This window comes from Genypterus blacodes, unplaced genomic scaffold (assembly GCF_046128005.1).
Source record: "Genypterus blacodes isolate CSIRO-AG114 ecotype Tasmania unplaced genomic scaffold, CSIRO-AGI_Gbla_v1 ptg000186l_1, whole genome shotgun sequence".
Lineage (NCBI taxonomy): Eukaryota > Metazoa > Chordata > Actinopteri > Ophidiiformes > Ophidiidae > Genypterus > Genypterus blacodes.
Genome location: NW_027466987.1, coordinates 26,842 through 52,438, shown reverse-complemented (window position 1 = coordinate 52,438; position 25,597 = coordinate 26,842). Strand labels below are relative to the sequence as shown.

The window sequence follows — 25,597 nt, the reverse complement described above, 5'->3', positions numbered from 1 at the left end:
ATTAAAAATGGCTCCTTCCTGTTCTCCTGTTTGATCAGAGAGCTTTTCCTGTCGTTTGGGTGAGATTCCAGGCCGGTGTTTGTTTTAATGGGAGACGTTGTAAAATCTCCCTCCCGGAAAGCTGAAGAGCCGGTGATCCTGGCAACATCGGAGCTGTGGACTGATTTTAATAAGAAACCTGTGAATCTCCCCTCTGAATATTCCCTTGCAGATCTTTTCACACTTGAATCAATAACTCTGAATTGAGCTTGCGGCTGTACGCAAACCTTTTTCTGGTTAACTTGACTGAAAGCCGATGTGTTTCAAACTAAAGAGCCACAGTAACCTTTAAACAAAGCTGTCCACCTCCAGCAGACCTACAGTTCATATTGGCACCAGCTTTGATTGCTAGAAGTTCAGTGAAGTCGTTGCAGAGCTTCTACTCATGTCATATAAATACAACATCAAATTGTCTTCTTTTTTTAAATCATTGCACAGACATGCTATAAAGAGTTTGTAGGAAAACCCCATACGACCTTCACTGGGCAGACAGAACCCTAGAAAATCCCCCTGCCCTCCTCTGCCTTCCCCTTTCCATCATATAGCTGTTCGCCATCAGCTGTCCATCACTGAGCGCTCATGCTGTGTTTACTACAAGGCTCCCCTGGATCCTTGGTGGCTCCTCCGTAAACTTCCACTCCGTTCTCCGTCCACGAGGCCACGCTGCCTTGGGTGACTCTACCGCAGCGGGCCAAGCTGGCTACCTGGCCTGCGGTGAGGACCCGGTCCCACAGGCCCACCTGGGACAACTCCCCAACCAGCGCCTGGGTGGCATCAAACCCTCCACCTACAGTATCCTGCAGACAGAAGGAAGGGGGGGAAAGCGTGTTAGATTGTTTTTACCATGGCAATGCACATTTCCTGCTCTACCCACTCCATGAAGTATAGGGGCCTCCTAGTTCTTAATTGGCTTCAGAGGGAGAGATGAAACACATGCAGCGCTGTAAGACGCATTAAACGATCTGAATTTAGAAATACAGGGAGGACAAATCGACACAGAGGGGATAAGGAGCAATATCAGCCTGAGAAACTGGAAGATGGGCAAATATAGTCTGGCACTTTAGGGAATAAAGTGGAGCAGCAGGGGGAGAAATGACAAAACACTTGTGGACTTCTCTTGTGTTGTCTCAGCACCCTGTGTGATCATCTCTGTCATCATCGTCTAGATTTGAACTCCTGCAGCTACACATTCCCTCATTCCCTTACCTGCTCCTGCCCCAGTATTAGCACTCCTCCGGCTCTGATATGGTGTCCGGCTGCCAGTCCGTGGCCCTCGCCCCTCAGCTTTCCCCCCTGGTAGGCTTGCCAGGCTCCGCCCTTTTGACCCCAGCTCACACAGACGTGCTGCCAGCTGCTCCTGGACAGGTTCAGAGGCAACTGTGCCACCTGTGGGCCAGAGGAGCAATCAGGGCAGTTTAGAAACGAACAACTTTTGTCATTTGTTACAGATACATAACAAAGCAGCTCAAGCAAATAGTCTACATGACATTAAATAGATTTTTATTATCAAAAACAACATTAGAACAGATCATAATGAGAGCTTTATTAATTCATATGAAACTCAGATTACAGCTGTCTCTTCCCTCTATGAGGCCCCGGGTTCTGAATGATTGTGTGTTATTCATTATCAAAGACTGTGTGGCTCCTCCAAGGACACACAACCCTCACTCCAGGCCCCCATTACCATAACCAGAACTAATTACTGAGTGTGTCCTGAAGGCAGCTCACTGGTTGTTGAGGGTAGAAGGCGACTGTAACGATGTCACTTTAACAGATGTGCAGGGCTGTTCAGCTCCTTTTCATATATGAGGGGACAAAGGGACGGAGGTAGATTCTGATTTCCTTTCCCCAGAACGACCTTTGCTACAGGGTCTACCGTCACCTTGTCATTGACGAGCAGCTCAGTGGGGGTGTGCAGGCCTTGCAGCAGCACCAGCTCGTTGGGTTGCTGAGGGACGGCGTAGGACAGCGGTGTCCCGATGCCTCCCTCTGCGGGCCGCAGCCACAAGCAGATGGTGAACGCACGCAGCTTGGGGACAGGATGCTTCACGACTGCGTACATATAGTTTGTCCGTGTGGGGAAGGACAGCCTGTAGCCTTCTGGGTAAGAATGCTCCGAGATGCCTGGGACAGGAGAATCTGGGGAGAAGATGAAAACATGTTCCTATGCCTTCTTCACATCAAACATTAGATCTCCAAGACTTTTTGATCCTTCCCTTTCCCCTCACATAAGATCCCATAAGTTATTAATCAAAATGAATCCGTCATTCATCTTCATTTCAAGGACTTCAGCTACTAATTACTAATTCTCTTTAAACCTCTTTAATATCACATCTCAACATAGAGTAATACACACATAAAGCTGTGTTACCGTAGCTATGAGCAAACGTATCCATATGTACATTCATCACCTGTAGGCTTCAGTTTACAAACCCACAGCCACTACATATTTAACCCTTACTAATAATCCTAATTAAAGTGAACACCACACCTCAAATTCAACATAACTGTGAACCTTTGACCCCCTCTTCTCTCTGCTCCTCTGATCTATTCTGTCTGTCCCAGTCTAAGACCAGGGTTGACTGAGCATCTATGTGAGATTTGGTGGAGTGTAAAAGTTTGACACACACACACACCCACCCACACACACACAGACACGTCATTTCTTTCTCTCCCTCGTCCTCCTTACCTTTCTCCAGCCCTGAGATGCGGTGCTGTAACTTATTGATGCCCTGGTCGATTTCCTGTCTGTGTTTCTGCGTTTCCAGCCTGAGGGCTTTTCTTTCTTTCTCCAGCATTTCCACCTTCTTCTCCAGTTCACCCTCCAGTTCCTCCATCCTCCACGGCCCGTCTGCACCGGGATCAGTCACTCTGCCCGGGTTGACAGACAGCCCGCCGTCCTCTTGAACCCCTGAGGTACGAGCGTCCGTCTGGTTGTGAGGAAACGGGCCGATGTCGGACTGCAGGAGAGAGAAACCTGCATCAGAGGCCTATACAGTACTTTTATATATAGTTAGATATCGACGCTTTTATAATTGCAGCTTTTACAACAACAATAGCTGTAAAATAATAACAATGTTCCCTAATGGAGGCATCAAATCTGAGTTTCTCCTCTGGGGCTCGTGATCCATAGTTTGATCTCTCTGATAGTTCTCTTATGAGCCTGGGGTCAGGCTGGAAGCTGCATGTTTGTTTCTGCAGTTGTAAGACTTCTCTGGCAGAAGCTGTAGCTGTAAATGCTGCAATGTCCTTGTGTATGTGCTAAAGATAAAGGCCGACTCCATTTCGTACATGTGTTAGTGATTGGTGAGCAACTGAGCACAAATGGTAAATATGAAATTGTTTCATTATACATGAATAATACATTATATCCAACTTTACAGTTTCGGAAAGATGGCATAAAGGCAGAGTTAGTGAGCTGAACACACACACACACACACACACAGTGGCTCGTGGCTGGCGGAGACACCAGTCGTGTCTTCTGAATGTGGGCTGTGTTTGCCATATGTTTGGAGGAGGCTTTGAGTTGAAACAAATGATCCACACATGCACACTTTGGAGCATCCAGACAGGGACTCTCTCACTTTAAAGGTCATCGGTGAAGCAAGGAGGAAGGTTCCAGTAACACACACTGAGCTCTGATTACAGTGCAGGCAGGCAGGATCCAGATAATGACAGCGTGAACACGAGGAGCAAAACTAAGTCCTGATGTCAGATATCATTATCTCCATAATGCATCTCCATACTTAGATTACATTTGAATGAAAGGCATGAATGGGGCCTCAAGCTCATGTCCAGCAACATATAAACCAGATTTAGATGGAAATTTCTCAAGTTATTTTCCCCAGCTTAAAACAATTACATCATAGAACAAAACACCATTGGAGCGGTGAGGAGGAGGAGCTACGTGCTTGATCATCACATCTCCTACAAAGTCCAGCTCCAGACTCCATCATGTCTGTGTGGAAGATCTGATCATAGAGGGATTGGAGCTCCATCACATTCTTCTGCACCTTCTGTCCTCTGACTTGATTTATTTTCCCAATTTAGCATAATGACTTATTTACAGGGAAACAACAAATAATTGGAAGTCTGAACAGCTGCTAGGAGAATGGGCTATTTCACGCTACGGCGACAAACAGCTCGGCTCTGCTGCATAATGGTTGACAGAAAAACACAGAACCAAAACCGCAAGGGAAGGAATGTGGGAAATAAAGACGCTGCAAGATTCCTAAAACCTATATGATCCAAGCCATCCGCCCACTGGTGTGTGTAGGAGAAATGCAATGAAACCACAAGAGAATAGAGGCACAATGAAGGGAATACACACACACACACACACACACACACACACACAAACACACACACACACACACACTGTTAAAACATGCATGAAACCCACACAGTGTGCATATATATATGAGGAATTGAGGTGGAGAATAGAAAATTGTAGGCTACTTTGTCAATAAGCATTTTAACAACTGTTTGTAAAAAGCATTTATAAAAGAGTACGCTCAGAAAATATGAACATATTAGAACAGCAGTCATTTTCAGGGTGGTGCTTACATTTTAGAGAGGGGATGTGATGAGTGATGATTGATGCAGGATAGGTTTTTTATTTCTGCTTCATTTTGCCAGTGGTTGAGCTTTGTCTTGTTGTCCTCCTCTGCATTCCTTCCACACCATATGTTTTCTTTCTGCCTTGGCATTTTCACAACCCTCTAAAGTTTAAACCGAGTAAGAATTTAATCTGTATGTTGCAGGTTAAACATCGTGTTTCTGTCCTGACCCCCTGACTGTAGTGAAGTAGGGACTGTAAATGATGCAGAGAGGAGATTTGGAATCAGCCAATCAGCCAATCAGCCTGAGCAGACCACAGATGGAAGATAATATGATGAATCGTCCTGCCTGGAGTGTTGTTATCCTTCTACAGCAGTCACCACAAGATCTAATCAATTCCAATATGCTATCAATAGGCCAACTGTCTACGGGTAGAAGCCTGAAATTGATCATAAGAAGTGTGTGGGTGAAAACAAAAATTGCAATTACAGCATCGATAAGAAAGCTGCTTTGTTGGCTATAAATATTCATGCGTTCATCATTCAATGTTTACCAGCAAGAGCGTATGTACCAGGAAGGATTTAACGTCCCCTAGTTTCTCCAAAGCTTATACGCTTAGACTAAGCACTTCATATCATCAAGGTTGTTTCTATCTGATCAAGCCTTTTTATATAACATTTGCAATATGGGAAATATATGGAACACTGTAATCCACAGAGGGAACGACCCACACACAGGCGTGTCCTATATACGTACACACTCAACTGCAGAGAACCATGTTAGCCTTTTACAAATATGGGGAACTCATAAATTATGTATGGAGTTTCTATAGCCAAAAAAATGAGGTTATACATCATTGGATTCTGGTCAGATGGGGGATGTTTCATGTTACTCTGCCGTGGTCTTTCCTGCACCTTCTCCTCCTCCTCCTCCTGGTTGTTGCTGCCTTTCCTCCTCCCCCATACCCCCATACCTCCATCCCTACCCCCCCTCACTATTTCTCTCCTACGTTTGTCTTTCTCTCAACTCCAACTCCACTTGCTTGCTTTGTTAGATTCCAACAACAACAAAAAAACACATTTGTCGTGAGCTTCACTCGACGCTGTCACGTTGAGGATCTAACTCATTTTAGATCATTCTCTTGCTCTCATTCCTTCCTTTGTGTGAGTAGAAACTGGCACTGGATGTCAACTCTGACACATAATTAACGTTAACTGTTTAGCTGGAGGCGCCTCATGAATATCAAACTGATTTCAAACTTGTGACATGCAATTCTGGGTCAATATTCTGCTCTCAAAATCCAAAAATGGCTCTGTGGGAGTAATGAAGCCCCTATAGAGTGTGTGTGTTGCACGCAGCGGGTGATTTTTACCTCCAGCTTCTCTATGCGGTCTTTGAGCTGAGTGATCGCCTGCTCCAGCTCATCCACCGCCCGGACTGTGAGCAGGTGCCCGCTGTCGGACACAGCAGACGGGCTGTCCCGCACCATGATCCGGTCGAGGCGCGCCTCCTCTCCCGCGCCTCTGCCCCTCCACAAGCCCGCAGAGCCCCCCCGCCTGTCCGCACTGCCTCCGCCGTCCAGACCCTTCTCACACTCGGACAGTTTCCCCGTCAGCTCCCTGATGGTTCGCTGGTCGGTTAATATCTGGTCCTTCTGCTGCAGAACGGTCTGCCGGAGATCCTCCGCGGTGGTGCGGAGAAACCCCCAGTCTTCGCCCGCGTACAGCGACGGGTCATCCGCTTGTTGCTGAAAGTTTTTCGGGTTACACTCGCCGGCGGGGATCGGCGTGCATATGAGCCGACTGACCGTGGGGTCGTGCCCGGTGAGTCCGGTGACCCCATCCAGCCCGCCGAGCCCGACGTTGAAAGTAGGCGCCTCGGAATCCGGCGTTTCAGAACCATGGAGAGCGCCCAAAGATCCAGCCCGGGCCACGGAGCCTCTACCTGCGGGGATCTGCGGCGTGGCGTCCGGGTACAGTGAGTGGTTGTCGCTGGCTGGTTGCTGTTGCGCCGCGGCACCCTTGGAGGATCCGGTGTGGACGGCGGCGATGATGCAGATAACCGCTCCGATGAAGGCCACCATCCCGGCGGCCAGGATGATTACAATGAACTTCAGGGTGGCGGCGGGGGGCGACTAATAATTAGAAAAAAATCTAACGATTACAATCTGGGGCTGTGCCAAACTTAAACCTCCAAAAAAAGCTGAAAAAAGTATCTAAATATTTCCCCTCACAACACAGCCACATCCAGATCGCATCCCCTTCTCCTTTCCACACGAACAGGCGAGTAGCAGATGAGAGTTCCACACCATAATTGAGTGATCATGCAGCCAAACACAACACATGAACACCAGCCCGTGTTTCAGCTCCTCCTGCTGCTCAGCACCGCGCATGTCAAAGCTCAGCGTGTTCACAAGAGGCATGAGGAAGAAGAGGGAGAAGGAAGGGGACACACACACAACACTCACAACATTTACATCTTTCTTTCTTTCTTTCTTTCTTTCTTTCTTTCTTTCTTTCTTTCTTTCTGCATTTTTATTAACCTCCAAGTTTTAATTGGTATGTTTTCTGATGTGTTTCACGTGTTGCCTTGCACATTGAGCCACACAGCCTCTGGGATGTATTCTGAGCTTTACCATAAGTCAGCCCTGAGGCGCCCTAAGCAGCAAAGACGACAGATTGATGGCTCTGGTGGCGGTTGGTGTGTGTGTGTGTGTGTGTGTGTGTGTGTGTGTGTGTGTGTGTGTGTGTGTGTGTGTGTGTGTGTGTGTGTGTGTGTGTGTGTGTTACAGAGCACCATGAAGCCCTGACACTATTAGTCAGCTCCATTAAATCAGGTTTGCCATGTCAGTGCAGGATACATGTTAATCTGTGTGAGGTGCAGAGGCTGAAAATGAATTATTTTCATGCATGTACAGGAGAGAGAGAAGAGAGGATTGTCGGTGAGCAATTGGGAGAAAAGAAAATGAGACCCGCGCTCAGAGAAACCTTTAATATTTGAAGGGGAGAGTGCATGTATAAGATTAATGTATGATGTGCATTTTCTACTCCAGTAACAAGTTTGGTCTTTGGAAAGCCACAGTAGCTGAGCGTTCTCATGTAAAATGGATAAGAGAGGCCACGTCTGCTCTTACTGCATGTATTCATACCTGGGAGAATGAAGTATAGAATAATAATAGACATAAACAACAACGCTTAATGTCCCCAGTGGTGTTTCTGCTGCACTGCACTGCTTTGTTATTATGGAGATTTGTTTCTTTAGAATGATCGATGAACTGAACACGACTAGACTTTGGGTGAAAGTTTCTAAGAGGTTTATTGTAATAAAATGTCATTTCACCGCTGCAGAACACATTCTCAGTTCACGGCGCTTCTATGGTTTAAAGTCGACACGTCCATGTGAAGTGTGAAGTATAACATGAAGAGACAAGTCCAGTTAAAGCGCAACATTCTGGAGAGGGGAGTTTGTGTTTGGATGCTGATCTGTTAGAGTTAATCTATGGAAAAGCCTCGTCTAAATGTGTGTGAGCTCCATTTCCCCAGCCAAGCCCCTTTTCTCCTTTATGTTCTCTTTCCTGTGAGTTTATTATTTTGTAATGCGATTTCTTCCTCGTGGGACTTTACACAACATCTGTCATTGCTTATGCTGGTGATTTGGTCAAATTAGGTCCCATTGAGAAACCACAGTCTAAAAATCATACTTTCATACTTCGGAGACTCATTACTCCCTTATTTTCAACTAAGGGAAGATTACTGACACTGTGACTGGGTAATGGCTCCAACTGGATTTCTGAACTGCAGCAGGGCAGAAGAGGAAGGATTCTTATATATTAAAAGCTTCTGGGTGTAATTTGCATTTTGCATTTTTCTTGCTATACATCTTCTCCTGGTTCCAAATTATGCAAAAGGAGCAAATACATAATAAACCATCTGATATGTAAGTGCTACACTGTGTCATACACTGTGAGAGGAGAGGAGAGGAGAGGAGAGGAGAGGAGAGGAGAGGAGAGGAGAGGAGAGGAGAGGAGAGGAGAGGAGACGAGAAGAAGAGGGGGGAGAAGAGGAGAGGAGAGGGGAGGAGAGAAGATAAGAGAAGAGAAGAGAAGAGAAGAGAAGAGAAGAGAAGAGAAGAGAAGAGAAGAGAAGAGAAGAGGAGAGGAGAGAAGAGAAGAGAAGAGAAGAGAAGAGAAGAGAAGAGAAGAGAAGAGAAGAGAAGAGAAGAGAAGAGAAGAGGAGAGAAGAGAAGAGAAGAGAAGAGAAGAGAAGAGAAGAGAAGAGAAGAGAAGAGAAGAGAAGAGAAGAGAAGAGGAGAGAAGAGAGAGCTGTTTAAAATTCCACTCATGTCTCCAGTTGGTTTATGATGCCATCTAGCGTATAGAGTGCTCTCTCTCTCTCTCTCTCTCTCTCTCTCTCTCTCTCTCTCTCTCTTTCTCACTGCAGCTGGGCTGTAATACATCAAACCGAATAAACAATTAACTCCACAAAGCTTCCAAAGAACGACAGCGTCTCTCTCTGAATCCTCTCAAACCTTCAGTTCTCCTTTACCAGGGGTCAAAGCCAAGCCAAAACAGAGAGCCAATTCACAATTGGCGCTGCGATCACTCGGTCTGACGGGGGGTTTTAATCACGGCATAATTATTTATTACTTGTTAATCGTGTTAAACAATGTCAGCTCAGAACTTCAGATCTACAGAGAGCCTGCAGAGGGGCTGAAGAGCCGCAGGACGCTCCAGACCCCTGTCCGATACTCTTCAAATAACATAGAACATCATTTTCTGCCTTTAGTAGCTGCCAGGCAGACATCATTATCATTAACTTAATCCCCATGATACACTCATGGTTCCACTATCCAATATTCATTTGCACCGGGGCTTCAAAAGCAATAAATCACCCGCAGCTAGCTGGAGGAAAAGGTCAGTGGGTAGCAGCACCTGATCTGCTGGGAGTTCATGAGGAGTTCACTGACTGACATGTCAGCCAGGAGAAAACCTCTACAATTTAGAAATAACGACTCCATAAGCCCAGAGTGTGTGAGAGAAGAGCAGAGGGTCAGGCTCACTGCAGAAATATGACAATTTAAGATGGACGAGAAATCAATAACGTTCTCTTCTGCACTCTGTACTGGTGACCCCCTCCCCCCACACACACTATCTCTCTCCCCTCTCGCTCTCTCTCTCTCTCTCTCTGCATGCAGTTGTTTTGTTACAGTTGGTGAGTTTTGGATTGATTTGAAAAACCTCACTGAAGTCTACATCAGAGCAAGAGTCAGACAAAAATACAGTCATTGAATCTGAGATGTACACTTAACACTATTTGGAGAGAGAGAGAGAGAGAGAGAGAGAGAGAGAGAGAGAGAGAGAGAGAGAGAGAGAGAGAGAGAGAGAGAGAGAGAGAGAGATATGCAGGAGTGTTACTAGTCTAGCCCTTCCTGCTGACTCACATATTTACTTGGTACAGCTGATAGAACAACAACACGTTTACAGTGGTTCAACCCTTCACTGGGACACTTCATGCTGTTTCTCCCTTTACTCAGTCAGTCTGCATGTAAAAAAGGTGATTTATTGTACCTTTATCTGCGTAATGTGCTGTCACAAGGGTTGGTCTGTACAAAGATACTCAGAACATAAACAAACCTCTGCTCTGAAAACAGCTTTCAAATCAGGATTTCTGTTTCAGTATGTATGAACTTTGTGTTGACAACTTTGTAGAACTCTGCTGAAATGCTGCTGAAAAGAAGTTGGATAAGGGTTGTTAATAAATCATAATCCCTTGACACACACACACACACACACAGTTTACAGCTTGTGTTGGTTTGTTTTATGGTTGAGCCATGTTTAATTATTTACCTGCAGTCGTTGTCAGGCTGCAGTGTGGATTACCGACACATTGACTCACCTTCTCTCCCCTTCTCTTCCCTTCACGTCCGTCCACACACTCCACACTCTGGAGGCTCCACCGCTGCCATTTAAAGGCCGCCGTCAACGTTCACTTGCAACATTGTGGATATCAACATGTCGGGGATGAATAGTGATCAGCTGCATCGCTCAACCTTGGGGATCTACTCGGTAAGTGACAGGTTGAGTTTGGGGAGACGTTAGACGGCAGAGCAGCCTGTGAGACACACGGTGGGGGGAAGAGAAGAGTGGAGCACAGAGGGAGCTGTCAGATAGTGTATAGGTAGAGGGAGTTAGTATATTTGTGCACTCGGTAATGAATTCTATCTGGAAGTAGTTTCTGGTTATGGATGGATTATGCTTGTGAGGATCAGAGCTTGTTTACACTCATTCAGGCCGAGCAAACGTGCGGTGAAACAGTAAAATCCTGTCATCTCAGCCATATTCATGAAGGATCGCTATTCAGGCTCACAAATACAGACCGGGGCGGGAAAATAATTGTATTACGTCTTGTTTAGTGGTCTATTAAACTTTCTATAACCTGCCAAATGTGTGTGTGTGTGTGTGTGTGTGTGTGTGTGTGTGTGTGTGTGTGTGTGTGTGTGTGTGTGTGTGTGTTTCCTGAGCAGAGCTTAATGGATGACTTCAACCCAAGCCTACAGCGACTGGTTTCACTAGGCAACAGCTACGCCCAGGCTTTCCAGGGTAAGACCAGATCAAAGAAAGAAGGAAAGAAGGAAAGAAGGAAGGAAGGAAGGAAGGAAGTGTCCTCTGTGTGAAATTCACTCTCCTGACTTTATAACTGCTATAAAGTCAGTGAGATGGAGATGTACAGTACATGCAGCTCTCAGGCATCTCATTCCAAAGTCCACACACTCCTGGGATTTCCTGCTGCTGTTATTGCCTTTATTATTCGCCTGCAGAGGTTCTTATCTTTCATATAGCGTTAACAGGCTGCGTGTGTACAGAGGCAGGGAGTGACCGTGCAGGATGGAGTCTGGCTCTGTCCTTCATTTTAGTTCTGTGACGTTGGTTTTGTCGGCATTCCAGAGAAGCTTTCATCTGAATCTGAATCCAGTCGTGTCTAATCTACATCTTCTCATTCACATCACCTGTGAAGAGGCTCTCACTCTCTACTTTAACATGTGGAATAACCCAACCCCTTAACACCTGACTCATGGCAGCACCACTGCACCAAAGCGTCCGGAGACATTAAAGGTTATTATGTGTCAGAGTGCCACCTGCAGAGACCATGAGCTCCCTCCATATGTTCAGAGTGAAGCCCTAACATGGAGTGACGTCCATGAGCCGCAGCCAACAGCAGGATCTTACAGACTCCTGGCTCTCTCTACCTAGACAATGTAACACAGCTGAACAGTTAACCTTGGAGGGAGGTTGGATAGGATTTATTTGTAAGCTCACCAGGCTGTGAATGGGAGGAAAAAAGCCTCTCCAGCAACGATCAGAAGGAGTTCTGCTCCAGGGTTTAAGGTTGTTTGTATCGAAATTTGGCAAAAATCGGCTTAGAATGTTACAGGGGTTAAAGTGAGTGTTAACATTGCGTGTAAGTGTTAGAGTGTGCAAAAATGTAATTATTACTGAGTCTTATGAGTGCTGACATGTGTGTTTGTGTGTGTGTCTGTTTGTGTGAGGCACTACAAGTTGAATAATGATTAATATCTGGCACAAACATTAAGCACATGCAAGATACTTTGGACTTTAATGCATCTGTCCCTTAATATTACATTATAGCTTCATGCCTGAGACTTCAAATGACTATATTGTATGTGTGTGTGTGTGTGTGTGTGTGTGTGTGTTTATTTTAGTTCTTGCTGCAACGAGTGATGCTTACTTCACTGCACTTTCAAAGATTGGAGATCAAGCTTTCCACACCATCTCCTCACGCTCCATAGGTAAGACACTACACACTTTACATGCATTTATATCTGTGTGTGTGTGTGTGTGCATGAGGCTGTGAGCTGTGATCCCGGATGTAAGTCTTAGGTTGTGTTTTACTGGCCCTCTCACAGTGACTCAGCCTTGTGTGTGTGTGTGTGTGTCTGTTTGTGTACATGTGTGCTGTTCAGAGTCTTTGTTGTGTGTCTGTATCAGATGAAAGTTAATGATTTACATCTGGGTCAGTTGAAATCAAGTTTTCCTCCTCATGCTGACACACAGCAGCGTACAGGAGTTGTGTGTTTCAAAGTCTTTGGATATCAGGTGCCATTGGGCAACATGAATAATAGAAGAAGACAGGCAGTCGGCTGTGCTCGGCTCATTTAACCCCGCTCCTCTGCAGACTCCGTCCAGCCTAATAGCCTCATGTTAGGTTTAGAGCTACAAACTGTGTTTAGTGTAACTTTACTGTACTGAGTCTGCTCAGGTTCACCACTGAATCCTGTGAGTGTGTGAGTGAGCCAAGGACACCGAGGATACAACAAAGAGTCACTGTCACTGCAGTATCACCTCTTAGTGAAAGGTCTTTAAGGGTGCTGTTTTCACTCAGTGTGCACAAGTGTTTATTGCACATTAAAGAATTGCAAAAGATTCAGAATATACCCCCTAAATAAGAACAGGAACACTGAATCTGTGTGTGTGATTATGTTGCTCGTAAAGTATTTGACCTTATCTTCCTGTATGTCATTGTCTTGAAGGCGATGTCCTGATTCAAATCTCTGAGAGCCAAAGGAGACTCACACTGGAGATGGAGAGAGTTGTAAGCAACACTGCATTCTGTCTCTATGTGTCCTAATACGTTGCATTTCTTTGATTGACATGTTGAATATGTTGTGCCCGCCTTTTCCAGTTCCGTTGGTTCAACACAGACGTTATTGTGGAGATGGAGAACAACATCAGACTGGACAAAGACTACATATCAGTGAGTGACAGCTGATCAGGGGGAGCATTGAGATCCAAATGGACTTTTAATTATAACGAGATGATGAGTGGATACTGTCAGGAATGCTAATAGATGTGAGAGTGCAGCCTCACCCAATAAAGGAATCTATAAAGCTTCATTGAGTTAATAATGGATCCATTTTGTTCTTGGTGAGCTCAATTGTAAACAGACGACTGAAAGTTTTTCTCCGGTCACACAGGGCAGCAGGAGGCGCTATGAGGTGGAAGTCCACAACCAGGCCTCAGTCCTGGACAGACAGCTGAGAAGAGGACCTCACCAGGTGTGTGTGTGTGTGTGTGTGTGTGTGTGTGTGTGTGTGTGTGTGTGTGTGTGTGTGTGTGTCCGCTTAAACTTATGGCCTGTAGGTGGCACTACAGAGGCTAAATTCAAATACTACCTGATTTATGTACACTTTTTTTCTTCATCATTCCAATAACAACATCTACAGACTTGCATGTTTACTGTTCACACAATATGCTCTGAGATTGTAAAGTCTGTGATGTGTATTCTCAGGACGTCAGCGACTGTGTGCAGTTCCTCAGGGAGAGTCACAGAGAGGCCCTGGAGGAGGAGGAGAGACGATATCGCTTCCTGGCTGAGAAACATTGCAGCTTCATGCAGTCCATAGTCCACCTCATGAGTAAAGTGAGCAGCAGCCTCAGACAGCATGGGCGGAGACGCAGCGGGCTTTGTTTGCCTTTGGGTGCAGCAGGGGTTCAGGACAGGGAAATGAAATCTGGGAAAGATTGTGTATCATTATTTGGGCAAACTGTAACACACAATGAAGCCTGGAAGAATCCTCCAGAATACATTCTTCATGTTTTAATAATAATAACTGTTGTCCAGTCTTTTACAAATGTAGATGAAAAGTGAAGGCCGAGTCGATGTGTTCAAGGTTATGATACTATGTGTGTGTGTGTGTGTGCCTGCAGTCAGGTGTGATTCTTCAGCACCAGGCCGATACCTGGAAGGAGGAAGTGAACGCCACCAGGGGACCTCAGGCCAGAACGCCATCCACTGGGCTGGACAACATGGTGAGAAAACCAGGAAACAAGAAGTCATCTAAACAGAACTGAAGGGAACTAAGGGGATTCTCAGGGTTTAGAATCCACAGAACACACTCCTGCTGCTGTGAGACTTCATTTGGTTTTCTGTGATGTTACCGAGAGAAGCTTTAAAGGAGATTGAGAAAAATGAATCTAAAGTTCTGAGAGCGAAAACAAAATTGTAAGCAGATCAAACTTTCAGAAATACAGAGAAAGGCAAAGACTCATTTAATCTCAAGCTACAAAATTGAATTCAGAGAGATGCGACACATTTATGGAGAGAGGTGAGGATGAATGAAAGATTAGATGTGATTGTTTTTTGCGGTTTGAAGTCTTGGTTTCGTTTTGATTTCATTATTTCAAACAGATACCTGAAGAGGCAGGAAGTGATCGGAATCCTTAAACACTTTAGATTGGGATATTTGTTATTCTGGCGCCATCTGCTGGTTAAAACCTGACTTTCAGGGGAAACAGCAGCGGGAAAGAGTTCAGATTTTCTGTACATCGTCGTGAAATAAATAAATGAATGTAAAACTGTTAGCTCTACTAAATCTGCCAAGGAAGAGAATTTAATGGACATGTTTTTAAATCAACCTTTTCATGTTTTTCATGAATTTTATGAATCTGCTCTTTTGAATGTGACGTGTTCTAATCTCATGGCAGTTGGATTATGGTAACGCAATTACCATTCACATAAACAACAATTACATAAACCGTCGCTCTCTGTCAGCTCTTGATTGGAGAGAGACACATCCCTGATGCAAGTTTAATAACTATGAGGGGATTAATGTGAGCGCTGGCTTCGTGTGTTTACTGAGTGTGTTCTCCCTGGAGACAGCAGTCAGCCACAGTCTAATCACCTGGCTGACTGGAGATACAGCCGCCTCATTCTACTGACTGATTGGCACATAAAAGACTAAGAAGGGGTTAATTAAATGCACTGTTGCAGATCATTGTAGGAGGTAAACATGAAAGTATAAGTTGTGAATTAGTCTCATGAAGCAGGGCTCTTTTTATGGGAAGGGATTTTGCGCCTAATTCGCACAAAAGTTACGTTTTGGTGATGGCGTGTTCAGGGTTGTAAACGTGTTCGGCCTCAGAGAGAACATGGGGTCAGGCTCGGTCAGTGCTCAGGCAGAAACCCATATGGAATAAGAAGCTTTGTAAAGTTTGCCTTATTTATTTCCTTATTTCCTCCCTGTCCTTCCTCACTTCATCATGTTGGAGGAGAAACTTTGTACGTCTCATTTCTTTTTCATTCCTGTTCACATTCATCACTCTGAAGGGGCACCGCTATTCACAATGAGTGTGTTTTACCTCTGATACTTGAGTAAATGTTCCTGGTGACACTTTATTATTACTACTTTAGCCCAAGTAAAGGATTTCTGCTTGTTTCTCTCCTGAATCATTCTTTCTCCTGAGGCCAGGTGAAGTGATTCCTGTCCACACTTTTCTAAAGGTTGCAGCTTCCTTCCTGTGACTTAAACTACAGACTGTCTGAGTTTCTGATTGATCATTTATTGAGTATTTAGGCTAAAATAGTGTCAGCTTCATGAATCACTGTGATGTGTGTGATAATCTGTTCTCATGTGGCTGCACAGGAGGAGAACTGGAGGAGCAGAGAGGAGCAGTCGCTTGGCAACATTCCATCAAGAGGTGAGCCGCTAATGTGTTAACGTTAAATGGGCCCCATTCCAAACCATTGTGTCTATTTTATTAAAGCACACTGTGAAGTCTGATGGGTAATTAAACTGAGAAGCTGCTGCACTGTCAGAACAGATAGAAGAAGTTTGATTATTGCTCCTTTTATTCATTCATTCTTCTTTACTCTTTCTAGAATTGAGTTGAAGGTCAAACTAGAGTTTATTTGAAATATGTTTTTCTTTTTGTTTACATTTACTTTTAGGCAATAATTTAAACAATGTATTTAGAAACACAGAACATGTGATGGTCAAGTCCTCATCTGAACTTTCTGAAGTGATTGTCATCTTTTTTCCATTTTCCTCTCCATCATTTCTTTGTACATTTTACATTTTAAATTCGAAGAATATATTATTTTTGGAACTAAGTACTCTGCCGTCCCTTTTACCTTCCCTCTGGCACCCACTTACTCATCCATTAAACCTTTTATCCTCCCTCCCTCTCTCTCTCTCTCTCTCTCTCTCATTGTGTACACTTTCCTGCCTCCTCATCTGTACACTTCTTCCCTCTGCACTCAGTCAGACTAATTACCTGCTTATCAAGTACAAAATGCAATGCATAATTACTTAAAATGGACAAGTGGCAATCTCTTCCCAGAAAAGCAGAAACGTCCCTTCTTAGTCTTATTAGTCCCATTTAAATTTTCATTTCTATTTTCACCAGATGCCATTTTCTCCCATGTAGTAAGCTGATAAGCCAACAAACTGTTCCCTCTGTCTTCCCTTTATTACCCCTCCAGCTCCGTCTCCTCAGGCCAGCCTGTCTCGAGCTGGCTCAGAGTCACTGGGAGGAGGCGGTGGTGGTTTCAGACCCATGAGGGCCATCGTAGCCCACCAGCCCAGCGCCTCCAACCCCACCCTGCTGCCCTTCCCCAGGGGAGAGATGATCAGCGTGATGGTCCAGCAGCCCAGGAACGGCTGGTTGTACGGACGCGCCGACAGCAGTGCACAGTGAGTAGTTTGAAGGGTATTTCAAACACTTTTGGAATAGATAGAGCCTCGGTAGATAGAGCCTCATTCTGATTGGCTGATGGGTGTTGGGAGTGCAGCGAGCTTTGTCTTCAACCAAGAGATCCAGGGGAATGTCCAATGTGTGTAGCTTTGTCTGGAAACATAAAATAAGTGTGTTAATAAGTGAAATATAGGAAAGAACAAAACAAAACAAGTGAATTGAAAGAAGAATCTAAATGACTCCTGCTGTCACCATTCATTTCCCTGTCTCACCTCCAGTGTTGGATGGTTCCCAGCTGCTTTTGTGGAGGATCCTACAAAGGCCAACACCTCCAGGTAAACATCTCACTTCATCTCATTTAACAGTAACAATTCAAACTATGGCCTCTTCCAGAAACTCCTCACTCTGAAAATACAAGAAACACATGAGAGCTGGACTTACAGACACACAGACACACAGGCACACAGACACACAGACACACAGACACACAGGCACACAGACACACAGACACACAGGCACACAGGCACACAGACACACAGACACACAGACACACAGACACACAGGCAGCACAATGTGGGGATATTAGCATGCACGCTGGATCCTCAATGTCATACAGGCGTTAATATCCAGGCTCTCCTGAGAAGCTTGTGAATATTTATGACTGAGGCAGCACGATTCAAGCTGTGATGGGTTAAGCTGCTAAGCCAGTTGTTGGAGCGAAACATGCTGATCATAATTACATAGTAAGCACATGGGAAAATTACATTTATATGGACGAGTTTCCTTCTTATCCAATTTGACATACAGTCATGAATTTTTGAAGACACCCGAACAGAGCTTCTCTCTGAGGATCCTGTGCTTCTCCTCTTCATCTGTTCCTCTTCTCTGATGGATGGATGGATGCTTTTCAAATGGCTCAGCGCTCTGTTGGCTCTGTCACACACGTGTTGCAGATGGAAGGATCGATGGACAATTTGCTCCAATTTGCTTTATGAGACAAACTGTTTTAATATTAACCTGAAATAATAGCATGAATTATTTAGGAGATTCAGGTGACCTGTCGCTTTAGGGTGCGATCACTGCTTTGAGGTGAAACACTGATCAGTCGCTCCTGTGTTCTCTGCCACAAATAATATGTACCCAGTGTTCTCTGTGTATGTCTGAAGTCTGCATGGCCTCCTGGAGATTTGGAGTTGATGAGAGCCAATTATACACAAACAGGTGCTGCCAGACATTAGAATTCAGAACAGGATGTACTGTAAGTGAGCTCCTTAGATTGTTAGGAATAACTGTGACAGAAGCAGGCAGGTGGAAGCAGATGTTATAATGATGGTGGACCCTCTGTCTTTTACAGTAACTCCACCCTCCAGAGCAGTAGAGGAAGCAGCAGCAGCAACCACGGCGGAGGAGGCCCTGCTCCTCCTCCTCCTCCTCCACCGCCGCCATCTTCGTCTTCACATAAACTCTCCGAGATGCAACCGAGCGCAAACAGGAAGGAGGCGTCGAGTTCAAACAAGGAGGTACGGAGGTCAACGCCTCTGAGAGCAATCCGACATCATGCATCAGTTATTTATCAAAGTTATCATTTGCTTTTATTCCACAATTTGAAATCATCTACAGCCTATTTGTTTGCGATTGTTGATTGTCTGTTGTGCCAGAGCTTGAGGAGCCTAAACACTGTGGAGTTAGTTTAACCCTCACTGTGCTGGAGCTCAGCTGGAGCCGAGCCAAACCAAACAATCTGCAGCTCTGCTTTAGTTTGGCACAATTTAGTTCCTGTCACTTTTTAATTGCTTGTTCTTCTGCACGTTTCTTATTTTATACTTTTTCTTGCATATTCAGGATTTTTTTTTTCTTTGGTGTTCATATCTTTCATACTTTTTGAAATATTCAGCAATTTCCCCAGAATTCAAAATCCAGATTCAGATCCATCACCTTCATACTTTCAGAGAAACCATTCAAACATTTCCCGGCCTTTAGATATTCATTTCTTTACGACTCGGTTCAGCATTTTCAAATCTGTATCTTTTTTGTCATCAGGACATCAGGAGGGAGACTTGCAGATTTCTCATTCTTGTCTATTGCGTCTTTTAGAGTGAAGGCAGGTGGAAGCTGATTGGCTGAAGTTGAGCAGTTGGAGTTTCTTAATCCCCAAAACCTTCTTCATCTCTTAATATCTTCCACAGTTTTCACACTTTATAACAATTACACACATTAAAACACTGCTATTTCTGTCCTCTCTCAGAAAGCATAATCATTTAAACTCTAGCATGTATAGGATTTCCTCTATCTGCCTTTAAGCCACACGTGGTGCTGAGGTTTCCACAGTGAGGCTAATGTTCAAATGTTTAAATTCGTCTGTATTTTCTCTTCCTAATTCCATTCTTCCTAAAATCCATCACTGATTTTAAGAGATTTCAGATAGGAGTTAAGTGTTTTGTGTGAGAGTCACTCGTTGGACATGGTGGAGGGTTTGTAGCCTTTTATGAGTGCAGCTGTGTGGAACCAAAGATCAAGCACCTGAAGGCTGAAATAAGCAGCGCTGGAGTGTTTATGTGTTCATGTGGCTGCAGCCTGTGTGCTAAAGGGATCCAGGCGGACATGTGCACAAACACAAACCCCTCAGCTCTACATATGGCCTCTCCCCTTGTGTACAGCAGGCTTTCTGTAGCAGGGTGCTGCTCTCCACCACACCACAGCCCTGCTTCTGGTGGATGCACGGGGGAAGCTCCAGCTGCTGAGGGTCTGATAGCCCAGGAGGTTGTGTGCATGTGTGTGTCTGCACGTGTGCCTTCTGACTGATATTTAAACTCATTACTTCTATAAGGAGTTTCTCGACCCTGTCTATGAAATATTAAAGAAACAGAGGTGGCGCTCTTACACTGCGAGAGCCAACGTCAAGGCAGATTTATTGCTGTTCATCAAAACGTCCACTACGTTCATTCTATTGTGAAAATTAGATTTTGTGGTTTGCGTGAGTATCAGCCACAATTAGAGGTGTGTGCATGTGTGTGTGTGTGTGTGATAGCTTGTAGTTGGGTCAAAGGTCAAGACCTTGCCTCTGCTGAGACCCCATGAGTGCAGGTCTAAAGTTCTGTGCTTGTACTTGTCCTTCTCTAACCCTGGGTTCATCTCTCCTGCTTGTCTTTAGAGAGCACAACAACACAAACCAGGGCCAGAACTCTTCCCGAGGTAAGAGCAACACACAGCTCACACACCCGCCTGCAGCACACACACTGGTGGTTAGAAACAGAAGCCACTCATGTTCAAATGATATTTTGTGAAGTATATAATGAAACCATCACATTGGAGAGCAGCGTTCGAGGGCAGAGATCTAAATGGCAACGCATTGTGTTCCATTTGATGTTGAAGTGCAGTTTGGTAGAGAAACAGTTATGGTTGAAGCCATTCGGGAGCGACGGCTCTCACATTCACTATTAGATGAACCGTTTGCTAGATGATTCTTGCGTACAGTTGAAAATGCAGCTCTCCAATGTTTCTCTTGCTTGATTGTTATGGCTGCAGACGATAATCTTCTGTTATTGCTTTTCTCCGCTCTGTTTCTGTTCCAACCCTTTGTTTTGCTACCATGCAGAGGTACAAACCCATTCGCTACTGTCAAGCTCAAGCCCACGTCCACCAATGACAGATCAGCTCCACATCTGCGTCGTTGATGACATCGTCGCTCGTTTGTGCGTTCCCCATTCCTTGACTGCAGCTGTGTTTGCCATAATGTCCCAGCATGCTCTTGGGCTAGGACATAACAGGGAAAATGTGATGCTTCAATGATACAGACTCATCTTACACGCTGTGTGTGTGTGTGTGTGTGTGTGTGTGTGTGTGTGTGTGTGTGTGTTTTAGATTCTATTTTTTGTTGTCTGTAATGAGAATTTCAATTTATGCCTCAATTTAACTGTGAGATGTTAAACTAATAATGAATGATTGAGTCATTTATTAAGTATCTGGTGTTAGAACTATCCTATCATTTGTATATAATGTACAGTACTTAATCTGATAATCTGAAGCATTGTCATACTGGTGTTTACAATAGAATGAATCTATCCTATGTTCCATACATTTATATTATTAGTGTAACATATCTGAATATAGATTTCATGGGCTTGTAGTGATGAACTTTATATTTTTAGGCCAAAATCATTTAGAACAGCCAAAAGTCATTGATGTAGATTGATCATATAGCTCAGGGAATGTATAAACTTCATGCCAAAGTAGCTCCACTCTACCTGCTCAGTCAGTCAGATCCATTTTTACAGGCTTTGTATCGAGTCTCTACTTTGTTCCTCTGTGTATCTGATTAAATAAAGGAAATAATGGAAATTCCCTGCTGAAATAAGAGATGATGTCATATATCACATCATAGTAGGACACCTGCTTGTGTAATAATGTTTTATCACTGAAGCATCCCGCTAACGTCTTCTTAGGAAGGAGGCCACATGCCGGCCAACATAAATCCTATTTCCTTGCAGCGAGCGTTTTCCTTTTGAATGACACTGACCTTAAATATTCCTCCTGAGCTACAGTCAGCTGAGCTGTTCTCTTTTAAGTGATAGCCTCTAAGCTTCAGATGTGTATTTATTTGCCCGGGCAGTAAAATGGCCTACTAAAGAAGATGAGGATCCCTTGCGTTGCCAATTTGGGTCCTCCGCTGGGGATACTTAACCCAAATTGAACCTCGGTGTGAATCCAATTCTGCTAATGGCTTGACAGCGTGGTTCTCTTAAACTAGCACGGCACTGCTGAACAAAGACATCTTGCCAAGTAGGATGAATGTCTCCCTTTCTGCTCTCTGTGAAGTGACTTTCATAAGCCAGTATGTTAAATATGAAGTGGTTAGGAAGAATTCCCCCGGATGATCTGGAACCGCACAGTTTGTGTTTCTGCAGTTTCTTTTCCTTGTATCTCTGCTTGGATGGCATCGGTCCTTACAAGTGCTAATTAACGATATTCAGAGTTCATCTTGACCGTCTTGGAGACAATTCAAAGCATTCTCATTTAGACATTAACTTTCTATCAAGATCTGCTTCAATTGTCTCCTTTGATTGGAGTGAAAACGGATTAAAAAGCAAATAAAGAGAGAGTGATAGTGACCTCAGATAGAGAGAGAGAGAAGCCCCTGGGTGAAGCGTTTAACAGAAGAGTCTGTGTGAGGCGGAATTATCGAGGATTTCATTTTATTTGATTAGTTCACAGCTTGACCTCTTTCTTCTTTTGGTGTGTTTTTACAACGGCTCATTACCATTGGAGAGAGGGGAAGATGAGAGGATGGAGCGGTGGTTTGGGAGAGACAGAGAGAGGGGGGGAAGGCTAGCTGGGAACAGAAAAAAGGGGGGACGGATAAAGAGGCTGTCTCAGAGAGGTGGGGACATCAGAGAGGGAATCAGGGGCCTTTTCTTTCTTTTCATCATCTACTTTATGTGAGGCATCTATTTGATATCTATGCAGGAACAGAAAACTTAGCTTATATAAAAGGGAAAAAATAAATATTGAAGGATGGGATTCAGGGGGAGGAGAGAGTGTGGTGGGAGTTCACTGCAGTCTGGGGGTCTGGGGGTCATGGGGGTCATGGGGTCTGGGTGCTGTGGGGAGGGGTCTCAGCGCTCGTCAGTCAGGAGAGGTGACATGTTATTCTTTCACCAGGGCGGCAAACTCTAAAAAAGGAAACAAACAAAGAGAACATGTTAAACCCAGAAGTGACAACAACATAATTGACTCATTATCACACACAGATACTCAAACGTCCTGTGAAGCACCAACAAGGACAGACTGACCGAGTGCACCTGATCAAAGCTGCACAATGAGTGAAAACAGCCTCCTCCTGATGAGCTTATTCTGCTGTGATATCCAGCCTGTGTGGAACCTCAGCTACTTGATGATGTGTTACAATGTTGATGTAAACAGCTTTCAGAGCAGCATTGTTATTGGACTTTGATCATGTTCACACACACAAACACAGAAGGCCTACAATAGAACTCAATCATAACAAAAGAGAGGAAATGGCAAAAACTGCATTTAAAAAGAGGACGGCTCTCTAAACACAAGCACTTTGTCTCCTTGGTAAGTTGCCATGGTTACATACATAAGCTCAATAATGCACTCTGACATATAATCAATTGAACAGAAAGTCTGTAATTTCCTCACATTGGAGAACCTCTTCCTGCATTATCAATCACCTCACACACTGAAATAAGGGAAGGCCTGGTAAATCACACACTTCTATGGCTGTGTGTGTGAAGAACTGTGTTTGTTCTAGGGTTTTGGGAGTGTGGTGTGTGTGAATGTTTGCGTGTGATGTTGATGTTTACCATCGACTCCGATCTTGCCGTCTCCATCCTTGTCGGCTGCTTGTAAAAAAGCTTTGGTTTCCTTTTCTGTCAGGTCCCTGCCATCTTTGGCGAAGCCCTTCAGGACGAATCTGACACGGAGAGAGAAGAGCAGGACGGGTCAGAACTCAGCAGGTGTAGTTTGGACAAGTTTTGCAGATTTGTTTAGTGTGAATGCGTGTTTGTGTCTCACTTGAGCTCCTCCTCCTCGATGAAGCCGCTGTTATCTGCATCCAGCACTGTGAAGACCTTCTTCACTTCATCACAGGACTTGGCCTTCAGACCCACCAGCTCAAAGAACTTCTTATGGTCAAAGGAGTCAGCCCCTACACACACACACACACACACACACACACAAAATGTCAGTATTTCACACACTTCCATACTTAAAGGACTTGAGATCAAACTGCTTAATGCTTCACTTGATTCTGACATTTTACAAGAAAAAAAACATAATGTCAAAGTTGTTAAACTACAAATTGAAATTGATACCAAACATAAGTGGTGTGTGTGTGTGCGTGTATGTGTGTGTGTGTGTGTGTGCACAAACAGACTTGAGACTACTCTTAAAGTTGAGTGAAGTTGCTGAAGGTTGTCTCTCTCTCTCACACACTTATTCCGTGATGATCTGAATACTGAGGCCCAAAGGCAGGAAGCTAATTGTGACGAGCTTTATGATTAGAAGTCTTGTAACGGTGTGACAGTTACAAAACCAGAACGTTTCCGCAGCAGACCCGTCAGTTCTGGGTCATAGAACTTAAAACACTGATCTAAGCCACACACTAATGACAAGTGAGTGTGAGGTGTGTTGATACAGACGAGAGAGAGAATTCGACTAAAATGAGCTTCTAAGCTAAATGTCAAATAGAAGCTTGTGTGTGTTCTCCCTTGGTCATCCTCATTGCTTGTACGCCAGAGTAGGGACCTCTTGTTTGCTATTTTGGCTCGACTTCAACCCAATGATTCTGACGTTAACATTTATCCATTCTGGCTCTGAGAGCAGGAGAAGTGTTTTACGTTCACAGCTGTCAGTGTGTTTTACCTGCAAAGGCATCTAGAGCTTTCTTGATGTCATCAGCGTTGAGGATGCTGGTCATTGCCATCTTGGCTACTGTAGAGAAGACAGATGAGAGAGAGAGAGAGAGAGAGAGAGAGAGGGAGAGAGGGAGAGTGGGAGGAGAGAGAGAGAGAGCCAAGGTTAAAACCAAGGTCACTAGAGAGCAGCAGTGAACTCGTCGACATTCTCGTGTTACACCCGTGACACTTCTGAAATGGAGCAGGAAACCAGGACATGTGAGAAGGAGGTAAGGTGGCGATGAGTGACAGAATGAATTAGTAACATTCAGGGAGGGCCAGTGGAGAGAGAGAGCGAAAGAGAGAGACAGAGAGAGAGAGAGAGAGAGAGCAGAGATGCAAAGAGTTCAGGAAAGAGGTGGAGGAGGAGAAGGTAAGTGAAGCATGGTGTCATGGGCTGCAGCCCTCTGAGAGATGAACAGATGATGAGGGAACAGAGAAATGGAGAAAAAGCAGGAGTCCTGGTGTTCTCTATTTCATTGGAGTGCTATAAGTGAGCACTGGTGTAGATGAAGGAGGCCACATCAGCAGGGATACGAGGGGCCTTGGTCTTCAAGTTCTGAAACGCCTCAGGAGAGTTCAGCTCGTCAGCATCGGCCCAGCAGAGAACCTTCATGTCGCTCACGCTATGAAAGGTGAGCCAGGCACTTACAGCGCTTTGGCTGAACCTAATCGCTGCTCATGAAGCTGTAACCTTCACCTGACTTGTGACTGACTGTATCCTGCTGTATATGAACCATAAGGCAGACATGCAGACGAGGAAGACAGCAGGTCTAACACACTCCTACCCAGAAGGTCCCAACCTTCTTGTCGGGAGGCAACAGCGCTGTACCAACGTGCCGTACACCTGGAGAAATGCTTGTTGCCCTGGAAACAACATTAAAATCGAAACAACTCGAGGCCTCGCAGGTGCAGAACAGTACTCCAGTTCACCCGGTTCACCTCCAGCTGCAGGCCTCCATCGATTCTTACAGGAACATTTCCAGACTCAAATCTGTGTAGTTTGCAAAATGTGGGTCTGTCTCTACAAGCCTGCTGACATCCGATGAGGCGACAACTGATATGATTGGCCACTGAGCTCACCGGTGCAAAA

The 25,597-nt window shown here is 44.7% G+C and overlaps 3 protein-coding genes across 3 annotated transcripts; 1 reads left to right on the top strand and 2 right to left on the bottom strand.

Moving 5' to 3' along the window:
* Positions 1-224: 224 nt before the first annotated feature.
* nptxra (neuronal pentraxin receptor a) lies at positions 225-6,709 on the bottom strand. The gene is made up of 5 exons (XM_076168081.1): positions 5,972-6,709; positions 2,729-2,999; positions 1,922-2,163; positions 1,246-1,425; positions 225-836 (listed from the first exon to the last, which is right to left on the bottom strand). The coding sequence occupies exons 1-5, from the start codon at positions 6,680-6,682 to the stop codon at positions 606-608; spliced, it is 1,635 nt and encodes a 544-aa protein (XP_076024196.1). The 5' UTR covers positions 6,683-6,709; the 3' UTR covers positions 225-605.
* A 3,557-nt stretch (positions 6,710-10,266) lies between these two features.
* On the top strand, positions 10,267-21,430 carry baiap2l2a (BAR/IMD domain containing adaptor protein 2 like 2a). The gene is made up of 14 exons (XM_076168082.1): positions 10,267-10,663; positions 11,122-11,197; positions 12,319-12,405; positions 13,147-13,208; positions 13,299-13,370; positions 13,591-13,671; positions 13,905-14,036; positions 14,324-14,425; positions 16,039-16,093; positions 16,878-17,088; positions 17,368-17,424; positions 18,444-18,609; positions 20,241-20,281; positions 20,685-21,430. Exons 1-14 carry the CDS (start codon positions 10,610-10,612, stop codon positions 20,761-20,763), a joined length of 1,275 nt encoding a protein of 424 aa, XP_076024197.1. The 5' UTR covers positions 10,267-10,609; the 3' UTR covers positions 20,764-21,430.
* Positions 21,431-22,732: 1,302 nt separating this feature from the next.
* Positions 22,733-24,533, bottom strand: LOC143014264 (parvalbumin-7-like). The gene is made up of 4 exons (XM_076168076.1): positions 24,473-24,533; positions 23,624-23,756; positions 23,413-23,522; positions 22,733-22,758 (listed from the first exon to the last, which is right to left on the bottom strand). Exons 1-4 carry the CDS (start codon positions 24,531-24,533, stop codon positions 22,733-22,735), a joined length of 330 nt encoding a protein of 109 aa, XP_076024191.1.
* Positions 24,534-25,597: the final 1,064 nt, after the last annotated feature.

What these genes read in the sequence shown, in the direction of transcription:
- nptxra (XM_076168081.1), bottom strand. Translation starts at nt 6,682, where the DNA reads ATGGTGGCCTTCATCGGAGCGGTTATCTGCATCATCGCCGCCGTCCAC. An exon ending in ACCGCATAGAGAAGCTGGAG is followed by an intron (nt 3,000 to 5,971) that starts GTAAAAATCACC and finishes TCTCTCCTGCAG; the next exon opens with TCCGACATCGGCCCGTTTCC. An exon ending in CATCTCAGGGCTGGAGAAAG is followed by an intron (nt 2,164 to 2,728) that starts GTAAGGAGGACG and finishes CTCCTGTCCCAG; the next exon opens with GCATCTCGGAGCATTCTTAC.
- baiap2l2a (XM_076168082.1), top strand. Translation starts at nt 10,610, where the DNA reads ATGTCGGGGATGAATAGTGATCAGCTGCATCGCTCAACCTTGGGGATC. An exon ending in CTACGCCCAGGCTTTCCAGG is followed by an intron (nt 11,198 to 12,318) that starts GTAAGACCAGAT and finishes TGTTTATTTTAG; the next exon opens with TTCTTGCTGCAACGAGTGAT. An exon ending in CACTGGAGATGGAGAGAGTT is followed by an intron (nt 13,209 to 13,298) that starts GTAAGCAACACT and finishes CGCCTTTTCCAG; the next exon opens with TTCCGTTGGTTCAACACAGA.
- LOC143014264 (XM_076168076.1), bottom strand. Translation starts at nt 24,533, where the DNA reads ATGGCAATGACCAGCATCCTCAACGCTGATGACATCAAGAAAGCTCTA. An exon ending in AGCTCTAGATGCCTTTGCAG is followed by an intron (nt 23,757 to 24,472) that starts GTAAAACACACT and finishes GTGTGTGTGTAG; the next exon opens with GGGCTGACTCCTTTGACCAT. An exon ending in CGGCAAGATCGGAGTCGATG is followed by an intron (nt 22,759 to 23,412) that starts GTAAACATCAAC and finishes TTCCTTTTTTAG; the next exon opens with AGTTTGCCGCCCTGGTGAAA.